At 49.6% G+C, this 18,253-nt stretch overlaps 1 protein-coding gene across 1 annotated transcript in view; it reads right to left on the reverse strand.

Annotated features, from left to right (window-relative positions):
* The window catches only part of LOC147725691 (uncharacterized), a 70,215-nt gene extending 54,972 nt beyond the window's left edge, over window positions 1-15,243 (reverse strand). The window contains exon 1 of the mRNA XM_086964575.1: window positions 14,491-15,243. Within this exon, the coding sequence (XP_086820701.1) occupies window positions 14,524-15,243 (720 nt within the window). The 3' untranslated portion in view covers window positions 14,491-14,523. The remainder of the gene's footprint in view (window positions 1-14,490) is intronic.
* Window positions 15,244-18,253: the final 3,010 nt, after the last annotated feature.

The following is an 18,253-nucleotide window of genomic DNA, read 5'->3' on the forward strand; positions in this document are numbered from 1 at the left end:
ACAGGTGAGACAGACACCAAAAATAGGACTCCCTGCCCACAGGCAACAACTCAGACAGACACCTACAACAAGAATCGCCACCCCAGGCAACAACAGAGATGGACACCTTCAATAAGAATCACTGCCCACAGGAAACTGAGATGGACATCTACAATAAGCACAAGCAGCAAAGGAAATGCACACTTTAAAAACATCCCTGCACCACGCGGAAGGCACCATGCGGTGCTTGCCACATGGTGCAGGGATGTTTAGGCAGGCACCATAGGTGTGCCCAAGCCCGATAGCTGAGGGCCAATGAGAAAGGGGGGCCCGCTAGGGTCCCCAAAGTCACTTTCCGCCTGCCTTTTCATGGCGGGCGAACCACTGTGAAAAGGCAGGTGGAAAGGGACATTGTCCCTATTGTAGGAATTACTGACCCTCCGACAGTCCAACGGGCTCCTTGAGCCCGTCGGAAAGCTTAAGACTGTTCCTCCACCTGCTGCCTCCGGCCACATGCATTCTAATGCATCTCTCAGACTGCAGCAGCTGATGAGCCATCGGAAGCGGTCCCACCGCAATCAGAATGAGTGTCAAAGTGTCGAAAACCTCGCTCTCCAATCTATCACACCCGGCCCCCAAATGGCAGAGGTCTGTAATTTTAGTGGCATGCCCATGTGTAGCAAATGGCCTCTTTTGAACATGGTTAGCCCCCACTTTTTGCTTGGAAAATGATGTGATTTCAACAGGACCAGGCTCCCTGTGCCAGAGCTCCTTCCCTAAACTGTACCTTTTAATTCCCAATTGGCATCACTTCAGTTACCCTTGTAAGTGCCTTGTAAAAGGTACCCCTGGTACCTAGGGCTTTGGCACTGAAGAGGAAACCTAAGGGTAGCAACACAAATTGTGCCTCCCTAGAGTCCCCTCACCAAGGCTACACATGCTGCCACTGCAGACTGTGTGCCTTGGTGCAGACAAAACCGAAGAGTTAACATGGCTGTGTGCCATGTCCACAAATAGCATGGGATATTGGCAAGTCACCCTTCAAGAAGGGAGCACTATATCTCCTCTCAGGACATATCTGCATGAGCAGACAGGTCCCTGCAATATCCGTGTTGATTCTTGGATATTGTAAGTGAACAGGAAAGCCATAGACAGTGCATGGGCTCGAAACCCGTTATTACGAGCTACCCAGCTCCATGATGGCTTCACTGTATTATGGGATGTTGGTACCAAACATCTCACCTTAATAAACCGGTACTGATTCCAGTGTCAGATTTATTAATAATTGCACCCAGAGGACCCTTTCTAAGGGTCCCCTGAAACATACCGGCATCTAGTGTGTTTCTGACTGGTCTGCACCATTCTGCTGTTACTAGACATGTTTCTGGACCCATGGGGTGAGAGCCTTTACTCTCAGGGACCAGAAGCAATGCCTTCCCTGGGCGAAGGTGCTTCACACCTCCTCCAGGCCAGAACAGCATTCCAGGGCAGGAAGCTTCAAATGCAATGCCACCTTCTAACACTGCTCCACGTCTCTCCTGCTAGCATCAGATGGCAACCCCCCATCCTGACCCCACTTTCGGCTTTAAGACAGGTGGGAAAATTAGTTAGATGAGGACAAGGGTCCCCAGTCAATCTGCACCTCCCCTAATGTGGGGCAGGCGATGTGGACTCCTCATTCACTTTCCACCTTCTTAAAGTTGGGGAAAATAGCCTATTAAGGTCAGGGTTATGCCCACTCCCCACATGTGCTTAGCATTTTAGAGGGTGTAGTCACCCTAAAGGTAAGTAGCCCAACGACCACTACCTGGCACTCCATTTACCACCCCTAAATTTAGTATTTAGATGGCACCCCCGAGCACTGGGATTCAGATTCGATGGACACAAGTAGATCAAGGACAAAGAGGAGCAGCTGACCTCGTGAACAGAGCACCTGGAATGGATTTTGGCACAAAACCCTGCCTGCAGCCCAAAGACTCAACAATAACGGAGCCCCTGTCTTGTCCTGCCACTGGAAAACCTCTACAAACCCTAGGGACCCTCCAGCACTTTGCCAAATTGCCTAAGAACTCCCTTGGAGTAGAGGAGCTACTTTCCTGAATTGCAGGCCCCGAAACCACAGAGTCCAAACTTTCGACTTGCAGCTCCCTCGCCCGTCTACACTGCAACAGCCCAGAAGAAGGTTGCCCTGCTCTGAAAGATCAAATTGTACTCCTTACCAAATTTGGAGACACCAGGATCCTCCAGAGCCGAGCAGTGCCAACCTTGGGGTACCAGATGCCCTGCAACCTAAGACTGACTACAAGAGTCCAAGCCGGACTCCAACTGCCTGAGGACCTAGCACACTTAGAGGGATGTCAGCAGCTCTGAGACCCACTCTCTGAGTGGTACAGCTATCCTGCACCAGCCCCTCCGAGGTGTTTGCCCCTGACCGCAAGGCGCACTTTGCGCCCCAGAGCTTGGATCACCTACTTCCTCTGTACCCAGCCCCACCAGTCGAGGAATTTCTGAAACCTTTGTGCTCCCACGGTCCCCAGGCTATAGTGACCTCTGCAATCTTTTAGTGTCCTCGACCTTGCCTACAAGCCCCTTGTGCAGCCTGTTTTTCGGTGGCCTGCCCTTCTTAGTACTGCACCAGCTACTTACTCTCCCAGCACCCTGCTCCCAGCCAAATCCGGGACGCCCCGAGAAACTGCTGGTAGTATTTTGGATCCTGGCTTTCTAGCATTCCAATTGTAGAAGGTGATCCCCCAAGTCTTGCTGCACTTAATTTATCACACTCTATGTTTTTCTCCAAAGGATAACTGTAAATTACATGTACATACCTTGCTCACTGCTGAAACATATTTCATGCTTACCTGTAACTGATATTCTTGGTTCAAAATATACATAAAAAGACTTGATTGTTTTTAAAAATCGGTCTCGACTTCATTCTTGAGTGTGTGTTTCATTTATTGCCTCTGTGAGTACTACAAATGCACAGCACTAACCTCTGACAAGCCTGACTGCTCGCCCACACTACCACAAAATAAAGCACTAGTTGTATCTACTTTCCCTCTGTAAACCTATAAGGGTCTCTCGGAATTCTCTGCACATTGTACCCCATTATGGTGCACTATATAGAGAGGTGGGTTTCCTAAACCATGGTTTATGACGGTTGCTGTGGAATGCACAGATGTGCTCCCAGACTCCTGGTGTCAGCCACCACTGCACACAAGACTCTTTGTGCATAGAAATGTCCATATCCTATAAGTGGCATTTCTATGTGAGTTATGCTAAACCAACCTTTACCACTGGAAAGGGTTTGGCTTGAGATAGCCAACCTCTGCAATTTGTGGGTCTGATGGAATATATGGGAGGACAGAGATTGTGACACCCGGCCTCTGGGGCCAGAGGACGGCCCCATAAAGATAGAGATTTTCATTCTGTAACCTCATGGCAGACAGGACAGAAATTTAGGGGACACATCTGTGGTTCAAAGGAATACCCTTGAACCTTCCCCCAGCTTCAAAGGCCCAATGGGGTAATGGGTACTACTCAGTGCCACTCCACCAGGAGGGGAGATGCACTTGTGGGGAAGCAGGACCGGAGAACCTGGTCTGCGTGGTGCACATTACCAAAGGACTCTGTTGTGCACATGGAGGATAACTGTCTGTGGAAAGGATCACGTGCCTTCCTGAATAGTGGCTGGTCCGGGCAAACAACCTGTTGATGTGTGGCACCCTGAAGTGGGCTCAAAAGGACTAGTTGGCTGGTGTCCTGTTCTCTTAGAGATTTCAGGGATATCAAAGATCTCATTCGAGGGGCCCACACCATATACCAGTGATTTCGGGAGAGCGGTGCCCTCTAAGTGCCCATATTGCCAGCTTTCAGCAGGTGATGTGGGCACCGCTCTCCAGATGTCACTGGTAGATGGTGAGGGCCTCTCGTAGGAGATCTTTGATCTCCCTGAAACTTCTAAGAGAACAGGACACCAGCCTACTATGCCACAATCAGGGCGGATGTGGTGCTTTGCTTGCTCCTAAACCTGAACTGAGAAGGGTTCAGAAAGTGATTGGTGTTTATGAAAGAGGTTAGCTCACGATGCATGGCTTTTTCAACTCTCTTGGAAGGGAAAGGCAGGTGTGATATGGGCCGATAGTTGCTAGAGTCTGTAAGGGCAGGGTTGGTACGTGGGTACACTGCCTGCTCTGAAAAAAAGTTGGCACCCCCATGCAGAAAGGGGAAGGGGTTTCTTGGGACCCCTTTTTGTTTGTGAATAGAATAACACCAATTTTAAATTTGTGGGAATCTGTGAATGTTTTGTACCACATTCTCGGTTGCAAAACATTTATACATACCAGTGGGACTCGCTATTAGGTCGGGACACCATTTACACACCCCTTCCGAATAGCAACCTGCAAACCCTATTTTGCGAGTGCGTGATTGGTTACCGGCTCACAAAATATGGTTGGCAATAGGAAAATGCATTTTACCAGTCGCAACCCGCCCAATGGGCAGTTCGCGACTGGTAAAGTGTGTCGTACATCTGGTCCCAGCTGAATATCCAGAGGAAATGGGTCCAAAGGGGGGCCCAATTTATTAGAAGTGATCAAGCTGAGCAGCTACTCTGCAAAATTTCCAGCTGAGAGGGTGACTTGCTGTGCTGCGCTGCACTGCCTAATTATTTGTTAAGTATGTCCCTCAGTGTTTTTCTGACTGCTGCAATGTTTATGGGCAGCACTTTCACTGGATATTTTACCATTCAGGGTTAGGTGGTTCCACTCAAAACAAAGGGCTTTATTTGCAGTGGGGTGGTAACGAAAAGCTCCACTCATGGTTTCTTCACCTCGAAGGTTGCTCAGTTTCTGACGGCACAGCCTTAGCTGGCTCCGTTGTTGGAAATCATGTGCTAGTTTTCTAGCTCCTAGAAGACCGGCTCCTCCACAGCATGGGACTGGCCGCCTCGCTTAGGGAGACAAAAGCAAAAGGAGGAAATGATGGACGGAATCCTGTACAATGCCAATGATCACCCCCAGTCACAAGTATCTGGGTTTATTCCATCGTTCTTTTTCTCACTAGCCACCCCAGTTTGGACCAAGCCATATGCAAATCAGTCTTGACCCTGCTCCTTATGGGAATAGTCCAGCCTGAACTGCAAAGCCAGGTCCTCTCTGGACCGGCAACAAGCATTCTGGGCCCAGTTTCAAGGCATCACCCCTCATCAGACAGGCTAGATTGAATCAAGTGGCATAGTGAGCACCGGACCCACATCTGGGCATACCCAGAGCCCTTAGTGTGACAAAAGCAAAAGGAACAAATGATGGATGGAATGCTGAACTATGCAAACATTCAGCTCAAGTCACAAGTATTTGGGTTTAATCAATCGTTCTTTTGATCCCCACACCACCCGTTTGGTCACAGCCATACGCAAATCAGTCTTGACCCTGTGCCTCATGGGAACAGTCCAGCCCGAACTGCCAAGCCAGGCCCTCCCTGGACTGGAAACAAGCATCCTGGGACTGGTTTTGGGGCATCAGCTAGGCTAGCTTGAATCAAGTGGCACAGGGAGCATGGGACCCAAGTCTGGGCATACCCTTCCCACTTAGGGCGACAAAAGCAAAAGGAACAAATGATGGATGGAATGCTTAACAATGCAGACATTCATCTCTATACGCGAGTGAATGTTTGACATTGTTCAACATTCTGTCCATATTTGTTCTTTTTGCATTTGTCTCACCAAGTTGGACAGGGAAGCCAGACGTGGGTCCTGTGATTCCATGCCACTGGAGTCTAGCTAGCCTGGCTGATGAGGGGTGAAACCCCGAAACCGGTCCTAGGATGCTTGTTTCTGGTCCAGGCAGGACCTGGCCTGGTTGTTTGGGATGTACTGTGCCCATGGGGAACAGGGTCAAGACTTATTTACACATGGTTGGGTCTAAACTGGGGAGGCATGGGGCATGGGGAACAAACAAACAATGGGTTTAGGCCCTGATCTCTGTACTGGAGTGAATGTTTGACATTGTACAACATTTTGCCCACCAATTGTTTTTATTGCATTTGTCACCCCGAGTCGGACCTGGGATCCATGCTTCAATGTCGTAGAGTCTAGGTAGCCTGGCTGATTAGGGCTGAAACCCTGAATTTGGTCCTAGGATTAGGTTTCCGGTACAGGGAAGACCTGGCTTGGCAGTTCAAGTTGGACTGTTCCTATAGGAAGCAGGGTCAAGACTGATTTGCATATGTCTGGCTTTGAAATGGAATAGTGTGTGGAGCAAAAAAAAAGTTGGATATAAGCCCAGATCGCTGTAACTGGGGGGAATGTTTGACATTGTTTAACATTTTTTCCACCATATGTTCTTTTTGCATTTGTCACCCTGACGAGGATGAGTATGCCCAGACGTGGGTTCCGTGCTCTCCATGTCACTGGAGTCTAGCTAGCTTGGCTGGTGAGGGGTGAAACCCCAAAACCGGTCAGTGGATGCTTGTTTCTGGTCCAAGGAGGACCTGGCCTGGCCGTTTGAGCTGGACTGTACTCATGGGGAACAGGGTCAAGACTGATTTACATATGGCTGGGTATAAGCTGGGGATGTATGGAGAGCAATGAAAGAATGGTTTTAAGCCCAGATCTCTGTCCTTATGTGAATGTTTGACATTGTTCTGCATTCTGTCCATCAATAGTTCTTTAGGTCGAAGTGTAGCATAAGACTGCGCACATGCGCAGTCTCGCTGGCGAGATCTTATGACTTTGAGGAGCTTTCACTAGCGGGCTTTAAGCCCCGTCCCTCTTTCCCATTGGCCGGCGTCACCGTTTATGCTAAACGGTGGCCGGCCATTGGGAAAGAGGTCATGGTGATGTATTCTTTTCTCTTTTTAAGCCGTCCCACTTGTTCGGACTGGCTTGCCTTCCTTCTGCCGTAAAAGCTTTTTTTTATCTTTATGGGGTCAAACAGATGGCCATATAAAGAAAACAAACCAAAGGAAAGCAGGCCGAGGCCGTCCAAGTGGGACGGCAGCAAAAAGAGAAAACTTGGCGTCATGGCGAGTGCTTGTTTTTCAAGCCTACCGTGTTTGCCTTCCTGTTTCCCTTACGCCTTTCTATGTTATTCCATCTGTGCCATTGTTTCAGCCATTCTTTCCGTCATATTAATTTCACCACATTTCATTTTATTCATGCATCTTCCTTTCCAACTTTTCTGTCTAGTCGTATCCGTTTCTCCAATGTAATTTTACATTTCGTCATTATTTGTGTTTATCTCCGCCCCTCCCTGTTTGATTTTACCTTGCACTTAAATTCAGGTCTCCGTCTTTTTTTTACGATTGCCTGCGGCAAATCCAAAAGTATATATATGTATTTAAGAGCAAAGTATAAAAATAAAAAAAACAACAACAAAAAAAACGATACGTCCAGAGCAAGACACTAAAGGACCGATTGACAGTGACCCAATCGGGAAAGCGATGGGCGTGCTCGCGAGGCTGCTCACATTTTTAGGAGTAACCAATGAGTGCAAAGCGCGCTCTGAGCCTGTCTGTACTTGTCAAGGGTGCCACAGAAAACAACGCGCTCATGACGCAATGTAGAGGCTGTGTGACTCTCCGCTGTGAGAAGTTTGCCTGATATGTGATGTCCACTATTCTAGTGGGCACCTTGTATCAGTCCAAACAACCCTCATGGTGATGGTTGTAAGTCAACCTTATAGACCATCTATCCTAGTGGTAGCATGGACAAAAGCAGTCTTAGGCTAAACTCAAGAGGGCATGTGAAGCCAGCTGTTTTACCACATGCAATCCCTTTAATACCAAATGAAAGGACATCACACAGGTTATATATTCAAAATATATGTGTTTATTTCTAAAACAAACCCCTGAACTCTTTATGAGGACAGAAGCACAAGCGCATAACAAATAGCTCAATATAACATACAATAGGTTGCACAATATGGATAGGCCCTGTTGGCCCGCTAAACCATATACTAAAATAGTGGTATAAGAACCACGTCACAAACAATGGTAAGGCCTAGGGCCTTGGGAATCGCTGGGGCTACACTGGACTAACAACAGTTAGGAAGCAGGAGGCCCACGGGATGCGTGTGCAGAGTCTAAATGCACATGTGTGCACACATAGGAATCAATGGGTGCGTAAAGTTAGAAAGTTAAAGAGTTAGGAGTCTTCCGACTGGACTAGAACTTAACCACTTGAAACTAGGATACTAGGAGAGTTAATCTTCACAGGAGCACTGCAGTACTCACGTTACCTCACCAAAGGGAAGCGGGTGCACAGGTCTCAAAGTGTGTCGGGTTTCGCCGTGGAGTTCTATGGAGCCTTGGAGAAAAGATGTTGCAGGCGACCAGGAGAGAAGAGTCCGGTTGGATCCAAAGGCAGATCGAGGATGAAGAGTACCTGAAAGCAGAGGGGACATAGTCTGGGTCACTAGCCAGTGACCGAAGTGGAACCAGGAAGGAACCAGGCGATGTCGGGGGCAATCAGGTGATGTCGCAAAGCTTGTCTCTGCTGCCAGGTGGACCAGGAGGTGTTAACGACAACCAGGATCTGGGAACGGACTGAATCACAAAGGCTCTCGCTGTCGGCGGTGTCGGCTTCCGGATTGGAGTCAACAAGTCTTGGCAAAGGCAACCCACGCAGGATCTGAAGAGGGCTTCTTACTCAGGCCAGCAAGGACTGAGGGGCTTTCTTTCGCAGGGAAGCAAGGGCCAGTCTGGAGCAACCAGATCAGCAGTGTAGATTTCGGGTTTCGTTGTCACAGAGGCCACTAGCCAATGGGCAAATGACTGGACAGACGCGTCGAGCAGGAAAATGCAAATGGGCCCACGCAGCACTCGGTGAGTGTGGAGAGGTGATCTTCGGTGCAGTTGATGCTCGGGCTGGGGCTTCTCAATCCCCAATGCACAACTTCGAGGGTGCCTCAGAAGTTGCACGGAAAGCGTCTCGCTGGCTTTCCAAGATGGCCAGTCCCACGTCTCGTTTCGCCTCCACGGGTCTCAGCTTTGCTGTGGCTGTGGATCAGGCTGAAAGAAGTCTCAAAGTCCGGGTCTTATCAGGCTCTGTGCACGGGCTCCGACGACAAAAGCAAACCGTTGAGCGCTTGATGGTGCCTTTTTGCACAGGATGGCCACTCCTTGGCCACAAGGGAGATTCTTCAGGTATCTTCTTGCAAAGTAGATGGTAGAAGGTCCAGAGTTTCGTTTCAGTCAGGATAATCTAAAGCCTTGGGACTCAGCTCCTACCTATATACCAAATCTAGGGGCTGGATTACCTGCTAGGTTCCTCCTATGGGTGGGACCAGGGAAGGGGGTGGTTACACACTTTTCCCTTTGTCCAGTTTCGCGCCAGAGCTGGGGCTGGAGTGCCCCAGCAACCGGTTTCAACTGGAGTTTGCATGGAGCACCTTGTGTGCCCCAGGCAGTGTCTCATTTCATTCAGCCCTCCCTGCCCCAATACACTATGCAGTGGCGTCACTAGGGTTGGTGTCACCCGGTGCGGGTAACTCATGGTGTCACCCCCTCACAATTTACCGGATGGACCAATTCACCCTCTGCCTGCACCATGTCCCCTCTGCCTGCACCAACTCTCCCTCTGTCCGCACCATCTCCCCTCTGCCTGCACCTTTCACCCCCTGCCTGCACCATCTTTCCCTCAGCCTACACCATCTCACCCTCTGCCTGCACCATCTCCTCTCTGGTTGCACCATCGCTCCCTGTGCGCACACCATCTCCCCTCTGCCTGCACCATCTCTCCCTCTGTCTGCACCATCTCTCCCTCTGCCTTCACCATCTCCCCTCTGCCTGCACCATCTCTACCTCTGGCTGTACCATCTCCCCCTCTGGCTGTACCATCTCCCCTCCGTCTGCACCATCTCTCCCTCTGTCTGCACCATCTCTACCTCTGCCTGCACCATCTCTCCCTCTGCCTGCACCATCTCCCCTCCGCCTGCACCATCTCTCCCTCTGCCTGTATCATCTCCCCTCCGCCTGCACCATCTCTCCCTCTGTCTGCACCATCTCTCCTTCTGCCTGCACCATCTCTCCCTCTGCCTGCACCATCTCTCCCTCTGTCTGCACCATCTCCCCCCGCCTGCACCATCTCACCCGCTGCCTGCACCATCTCTCCCTCTGCCTGCACCATCTCACCCTCTGCCTGCACCATCTCTCCCTTTGTTCACACTATCTCCCCCGCCTGCACCATCTCACCCCCTGCCTGCACCATCTCTCCCTCCGCCTGCACCATCTCCCCTCCGCCTGCACCATCTCACCCCCTGCCTGCACCATCTCACCCCCTGCCTGCACCATCTCTCCCTCCGCCTGCACCATCATTCCCTCTGTCTGCACCATCTCCCCTCCGCTGTCATTCACGCAATCTATTGACACAAAAAGAAGCAGCGAAGCACCCAACCATCTTTTTTTTAAATCTTTGTGTTCTTGTTCTTAGAGGTCTATAATAGAAATAAGTCAAAACCACAAGTATCAAAATGAGGATGTGCCGATCTCCCTCATTATAAGGCAACCGGAGAGCTAGGCGTGTCCTAAAAAGTGAGAACAAAACACGTTTTTTACTCTGAAGACCACGTTCTGCAATAATTAAATGATAAAGCTGAAAACATTTTTAAATGCTCTGCTATTCCACTTGAGCTGCAGGATAAACAATCTTGCTAGCTGCACAGCCCATCTTAAAGTTGTTGCACAACTCTATCACGTATTGTGCGTTTTAACACACACGGTAACAATCTGCCTCAGTGACCTTATGGCACTGAGGAGAATGGTTCATGATCCCTTGACCTGACTGCCGCGTCATTGACAGCTGAGGATCGATGGAGCTATCTGAAGCCAGTCAGCAGAGATGCCGGCACACCCTATGTGTGATCTGGAGCTCGCGGAGCAGGCTCGAGACTGGTGCAGCTAGCAGCAAGCCTTAGCTGCTGCGAGACGAGCATTATTAGGGCGAGGTAGGTCTGCACATGCCATTAGATTAAATAGAGACATAACATACATGAACACAAACTTGCATATCACTCTGACAAAACGATAAACTAGATGGTGTCACCCCATTGTGAGTGTGTCACCCGGTGCGGTCCGCACCCCCCGGACCCCCCTTGTGACGCCACTGACACTATGGCCTGTCTGGGGTGGTGCAGCACCTCCCAAGACAGGAAACCTATTGTCCAAGCCTCCCTCTCTGGAAGGGCTCCCAGCAGCAGGAGGTCAGACTTGTGTCTGTGGCAGCAGCATCCATTTTGTGATGCTGAGGTTCTGGTTAATTTGAACCGGGATAGGTAGGAACAACATGTCTTCTCCCTCTAGAAGGGTGGAATGCTACCCCCGTCACCAGAACTGGCGAGGGGGTAGAATTCCAAAGCGTATGACACCTTACACGACATGTTTTGATAAAGCCAAACCAGAGTTAGCATTTAACCGCGAGGTTCATAATGCACTTAAGAGTATATGGTATGGCAATATCCTAGAACAGCTATAAGGACATCGTTCCGAAAGCTGCAGACAGGCTCAGCTCATGCTAGAGCACCATCTCACATAAAAAAAAGCACTCTGCCTCCAGGATTGTCGAGGCCTGCCATAGGAGTGTATAGGCATTTATATAGCGCACTACTTAACCGGAGGGTCCCAAGGCGCTTCGACCGCTGCGAAACCCTTCCTGGCTTCCCTGAGAGATGGTCCCTTAATGGGTATCTCCAGGGTGAGACCAGGCATCCCCGGCGGTCTGGTGGGGCCGTTAGTGAAGATGAGGCAAGCTAATGCCCAGAGTTGCCGAGTGTGATCGCTGATCAGAGTGGGCACCGAGGCGAGAGAATTATCGAGTCCGCTGACCCTGGTCCAGAAACCTGCCGCGCCGGGAGTGACTTATAGGTGCATATGTGTCTATATATAAGGTTAGATATAGGAATACTATACCTAAGCAAGGGGTGATTACACCACCTTGCCCCAGCTGAGTGATCAGACAGTTGTGTCAATTTGGTATCCCAGCCAGGGGTGGCAAAAGATATGCTGCAGCCCCTGGTAGGCCTTGGGTGCACCTATGCCCTGGGTACCTATAGTACACTGTACAGGGGCTCATAAGAGTGATCCAAATACCAATTGGAGATGTACCTAGAGTACATGGAGTCCATTTTACAGTGAGAGCAGATAGCCTGGGGCCCTGCTTAGCAGGATCCCAGGCCAACTAAGTCGAAAACCAGCAAAACACAAGGCAAAAAAATCTGTGGTAACCATAGTCAGGTATCCACCCTCTTACATCCGCGGCGGGAGTTTATATACAAGACCTGCGGTGCTCGAGAGAAAGTGGTGGAGGGGGGCACCGTTAACTTTCTCAGAGTGGCCGCCTTCGCATGGATGGTGACAGGTCTTTCAGCTTCTATCGGTCAAGGTGCCGCTAAGTGAGAGGACCTGACGAAAAATGGAACGCGCAGCAGGTAAATCATTTTGTGCCGGAGATACCTCTGTAGCTCTGGACTCTTCCCCTCACTGCCCAAGTGTTCAGGCCGGGAGCTGTCTCCGTAGTCCTCTGCAGCTACCGGGTGTTGTCCCGGGTCTGGGTTAGCCTCCGCAGGCACTCAATTCGGTCAAGGTTCCCACTCCACGCAGTTATGTTCGGAGGCTCAGGCTTCAGCCATTGCTCCCCTGCTTCTGCCCCCAGGAATTGGTCCCAAAAGCTTAGGCCGTGTACCGAGTGCGGGGGGGCCCTCACTCACTCTGGCCCCGCAGGATCAGCAATCTTCATCAGGATTGCTCCCAGCACTTCTTGTGGTGGTGTTTGGTTCAGCCAGCCCCATTCTGGGCCCAATGGGCCGCCCCAATTCCTTACCGCCTCTTGCAGAGTCACACAGCCCCAGGGCGTCTCACACGTGGGCTCCTCTGGCTCGAGATCCCAGCTCCTTTACTTTACGTAGCTGAGACCGCAGGTGGGATCCCGGGTGTCCGCCCGCACCTCACTTGGCCAGCCTGCGCAGGGGCACTCATCTCCACATTCCGCCTCGCCAGACAGCTCAGCAGCTTCTGGCCCACTTGACCACCATTGCGATTCCCAGTGATTACGCAGTCCTCTTGGAGGCGCTTAGTCCGGATTCCACCCGCTGAACTCAGCTGCACCAGCTCCCCCTGGCAGCGGAAGGCCCAAAGCGTCTCCTCCGATTGCCGAGGTTACCCCAGACGAGTACCCAGGTCCTGGCCGCCGCAGGAACGTTGGGAATAACAGGATAATTTGCGGGCTGGTGCGAAGGCTCACGCTACCCCCTGTAGGAAGCTGGGCCCATGCAGTGTGGAGGTGACAGATGCCATGATGGTCCCATGCGGTATAGAGGTATAACAAATGCCATGGTGGGTCCATGCAGTGCGGAGGTGACAGACGCCATGGTGGACCCAAGGAAGTAGTACTTGGACCATGCTAAAGGGAGGATCAATATCCTGCCACTGCTTGTGCTTTTAGAGGTTGTGGAAGCATTCTATAAGAGAGCTGTATGGACTGTGTTTTTCTCTTTTGTTGTAGCTCTGTGCCGGTGATGAGCTTTTCTCTCATTTCTAACTCAGCATCCGTTACCACTCACTGGTGAATTGTGCCTGATTTTGAAAAAAACAGCATAGTATGCTTCAAAACATGGGCAAAGGAGGCTTCCGCACACGTCAGTGTGACTTTTCTATTTTTATTGCTATGAGGAAGCATGTTGCATGAGCATGTTCATGTTTTGGAGATGTCAAAAGTTGGCAGCCAAACTTTTTTGGTAGCCCCCTCATCATTTTCTGAAACAAGTGTGAAGTGACCTAGGACCAGTGGTCAGGTTCAGTGTGTTTGTAATGATTAAAACATGTCGACATGCAACATTTATGAAGTCAAGGAGTGTTTTTAGGTACAAAAAAAGCATTAAAAATGCAATTGGTCTCGCCTTTCATGAAGTTAAAGCCATTTGCTTTACTATAGAATACCATTAGCAAAGGAAATGGCTTTAACTTAGTCAACGGCGAGACCTATTGCATTTTCAATGCTTGTTTTGCATCAGTCATTTAGGGAGGGCGCCCACCCTTGATTGGTCCTTAAATGCCTGTAATGCACGACCTAGTGGTCGCAAACAGGATACCCCCAACTCTTCCAGGACATCCATGTCTAGTGTTTCAAAAGTAAACCCTGCTTTGCTGTTTTATTTCTGAAAATCAAAAGATAAAGACTGCGGCGAGTGCGGTTTTAATGACATACTGTAGCTCGTGCCTTGTAAGAGAAACTGTCCCCCAAGGCCTGGCACCCCTGCCAACATCCCAACCTATTCCCCAGTCAGCTGCCATGAATGGTGCGAAGGGGTGCTTGTGAAAAGGGAGACTGGTCACTCATTAGGAGGAAACAATGGTGTTTAAGAACTGAGGATGGATGGAGTGGGTTGGCAACAGTGACATTAGAATCCGTGCATTTTGAAAACTCCCTGTAGGAAAGAAGACAGAACAGTTCAGAGGCAAAGTTGAACTAAGAGCTGTCGTGGAAAGTGTTAGAAATGGGCGAGGACATGACGTCATACTTACGTAGACAAGGGTGTTGGGCTCTTCTTCTCGTCACTAAGCTGTGAATAGCATGAATGGAAAGTAGTAATGAATGCCCACATTTCTGGCTCTCCCCAGCCAGTCGTCGCCCCAGGTTGGCGGAGAGGCCGTGTAGACCTTCCCGTCTGTCTTGGTGATGCACCAGAGCATGCCATCGAAAGTTAAGGACATGAATCGGGTCAGCTCTTTCCATCCACCTTCTCCGATGGGTTCGACTGCAGAAAACCAGTTTTCAATGTCATACCAGTAAAGCAAGATATATGGATCATATCCTTTTAGAAACCTATCGTCCGTAGTCACTGCGTACAGCATCCAATCGGGGCCGAAGAAGAGGGTGGACATTTCACCCCATCCGGCAGTCATATGTAAACCCATAAAGCCTACCCAAGGATCGTATTCATCGGCCGGCGCATAGCCTTGGTAGATCACTCCTTCATGATTGACGGCATAAAGGTATCCCTCGGGGTGGAAGAAAAGGTGCTTGAATCCATCCCATTCGTCTTTCCCGACGCGCGTTGCTATATCCTGGAACCAGTCCTTGGATGGGTCTGAAGGCTTGGGACCCCTATATATATCAGAACCTCTCACGACATACAGAAGACCCCAAGGGTTGAAGAGGACATGGCTTGCACCTCTCAGCGTCCCCACAACACGAGCGCTGGAAGGGTAATCGTAGCCATTATATGGCATGGGGCCCTCCCTGCAGACGCCCTCACTGTCCACAGTGAAGAGCATACCTGAAAAGCAACAGAGAGAGAGTTATTTGCACCTGAGATGTGTCCTCAGCACACATAGAATGAGCAGAAGGCCTCTCAGGATTGTTTCTGTACAGGAAGGGGCCCCTTACAAGGCTGGCTGGCTCGCACCATGGTACAAGGGCGCCTGCGTTGGTGCTCGGCCGCACATTGGGCTCCAGCGCTGGGAAAAGACAGCAATGCGCGATATTATGTCAAATACAGCGCATTCCTGCCCTTTCCCTATCACGCAGCGCAGCAGGGAGACTTGACGCACTGCGTGATTATTACATACATTAGCCCCATGAGCTGCAAATACACTTGCAGAATGTGGTTAGGATCTGAAGCAGAATATTGTAATGAGGTTATACATCGTCATTCCCCCAAGGGGTCATGTGTGTGTATATCTATGCATGTCTGTATGCATATGATACATAACGACAATTCAGCTCTGAGAGTCTGATGGTGACGAGTGTATGTGGTTTTATCTGTGGTGATGAGAAACACAAGATTTACCCAACTTCACGTGTTCACAAGCTTCGGAGGAGCGTCTTAAGAAGGCCTGTTTAGCTATGTATCTATGTATGCATATATATATATGCATGTGCCTATGCTTGATTGTATATATGTTGCTAGTATGTATGTCTGCGTATATATTTGCTTGTGTGTATGTTTGATTGTATGTATGTGTCTTGAATGTATGTGTGCATGTATGTATATATGCATTTCTGCACTTATGTATGTGTGCATCTTGGTATGTATGCATGCATGTATCTCATATTGTAATTGCATTTATATAGTGCTTACTACCCCTGATGAGGCGTCACAGTGCTTTTTCAGCGAGTAGCACGCTACTCCGGAAGCCATAGAGAAATAGTGCTGAATCAGTATAGTGAAAATATGAAAGTAATTTGAGCAGTGGATATGTTAGTCAGTTATTTGGATTGAGAAGGATAGAGGGGAAGGATTTAGAATTTTTTGTTTGTTTTGGAGCTCATAGCAGTAGAAAGAGGCTTGCGATGAGTAAAAGGGAGGTGGAGAGGAAGAGTCAGAGGGAGGGTTTAGAAAGGCTTGTTTTGGGGAGCGGAATAGTAAAAAGAGGTGAAAGGAAGGGTGGAGTAGGGAAGAGTCTTGAAAGGGTTATTTTGAGGATCATAGTAGTGGTATAGGGTTTGGGATGAATGAGAGAGTGGAGGTAATGGATATATTGATAGAGGTATTGGGTGAGAAGTAGATTAGTGCATTGGAAAGAGTAGTAGAAAGAGGTTTGAGATGAGTCAGAGGGCCCGATTCACAGAATGAACTTAAGACTCAATCCTAAACTTACTACCATTTTGGTATACACAGAATGCACTTACTACTTTTGGCATTCACAGTGAGGAAATAGAAATTTTCAGGTATCCAGCGTGTCCCCCACTCGCACCCTATCCATGCACCCATGTTCCATGTATGTCATATAATTCCCTTCCTGTGCCTGTTATGAAGACACATATGCATTTGCATCCAACGTTAACATGTCAGTTATTCAGCCCTCCAAGAAAACCACGTTAATTTGGCTTTTAAGCCTATGGTGCCAACGTCTTTACATGGTGCACTTTTAAATAACGCGAAGCACACGTTTTCCACGTTTTTCTGGCTCAGTCGAGCCAGGCCCTTAATTAAGGCTCCGATTCTCTTCTGACTCTGAAGCTGCAGTTTAGGTATGCATCCCTGACCTCTGTCTTACTTCCTGCCCAGCAAAGCGGTGCCCGGCTCGGCCTGGCCTGCCTGACAAGACAGTATTTTGCCTACAGTTATCTGCTTAGCCTCCTCGAAAACTCATTCCAGTCTAGTGAAATAGGTAAACATGTTTCCGGCTGTAGAGCAGAGGGCCTTGCCTTCCCGTCTCCTTGCAAGTGATTTACAGCACCCGTTACCATGGTAGGCCCATGGCCCCCGCGCATTGCGCATTACACCAAGACACGTATGCACCCACTAGCATTCAGTATTGTACGGCCTCTGCCCGAGAGACCTTTTACTTCAGATAATACATCCTCCAAACATAAGATACCAGATATGCTATAGGTGCAGGTCGTTCTGACATCCCAGACACCAAGACTCTTCTACTAGAGCTAAAGTCAAGTCCTCCAGCTCTCCCCAGTTACACGTCTTTACCACGTCATGCCCAGTTGCGCACGCACTCAGGGTAAAGGTTTCTGCTGACCCTGCAGAATCTTTCTATGCATCCACCCACTTATGACACTTCTGTGACGTTTCCAGTACACACCTCCGTGTACGCCCCTGTACACGCCTTCTTTTACGCCCATGTGTTCTTATCTCTTCTCTTTTCACTTGTTACGCCTACTGTATTCATTTCAACTGTACAGTTTTACTATATATAATGTGTGATGTTAATAAAATGTTGAATATCCCTTCCTGAACCTTAGTGGTGATGGAACTCGATGTCCAGCGTCTCGAGATGCTTAATTAAAGCCCGTATGACTCAGATACCACGGACTCTGCCTCTCATTTTAATGAGCTATCCTTATTGTCATTTAATGTATAGAAAAATAGTCCCGGTAATTTTATTTACCACATAATCTGGCGCCCGAATAGGAACCCCTCCCCTTCATCACGCGCCGGTGATGTAACGCAGGCCCCTGACCCCTTCTACAGCCGTGACGGACCCCTTTCTGTGCACACCTGCGGGTTTTCCTGCTAACTCCCTCAGGCCCACGGAGGAGACGAAGACTGCGGTCCGGCATCCAGACGAGGCGGTGAGGAATGCGGAGAGTCCCGACCATAGCCCCAAGCCGAGAGAGCAAGGTCCGAGGTATCCGGAGGCCCACCTGTTCCGAAGCGCATGCGTAGCAGTAGTAGCAGCCAGACGCCGTAGCAGTCCAGTCCAGTCCAGTATCAAGTTTCCGAGGCCTTCAGTTTTGCTTCCCGGTGAGTACCGTTGTTGGGAACGCATCCAGACGGGTTCATTAATTTGTGCCCGGTCAAGACGGGTCTGGGTACACAGACCCGGT

The sequence above is a fragment of the Lissotriton vulgaris genome, chromosome 3_2 (genome assembly GCF_964263255.1).
Source record: "Lissotriton vulgaris chromosome 3_2, aLisVul1.2, whole genome shotgun sequence".
NCBI lineage: Eukaryota > Metazoa > Chordata > Amphibia > Caudata > Salamandridae > Lissotriton > Lissotriton vulgaris.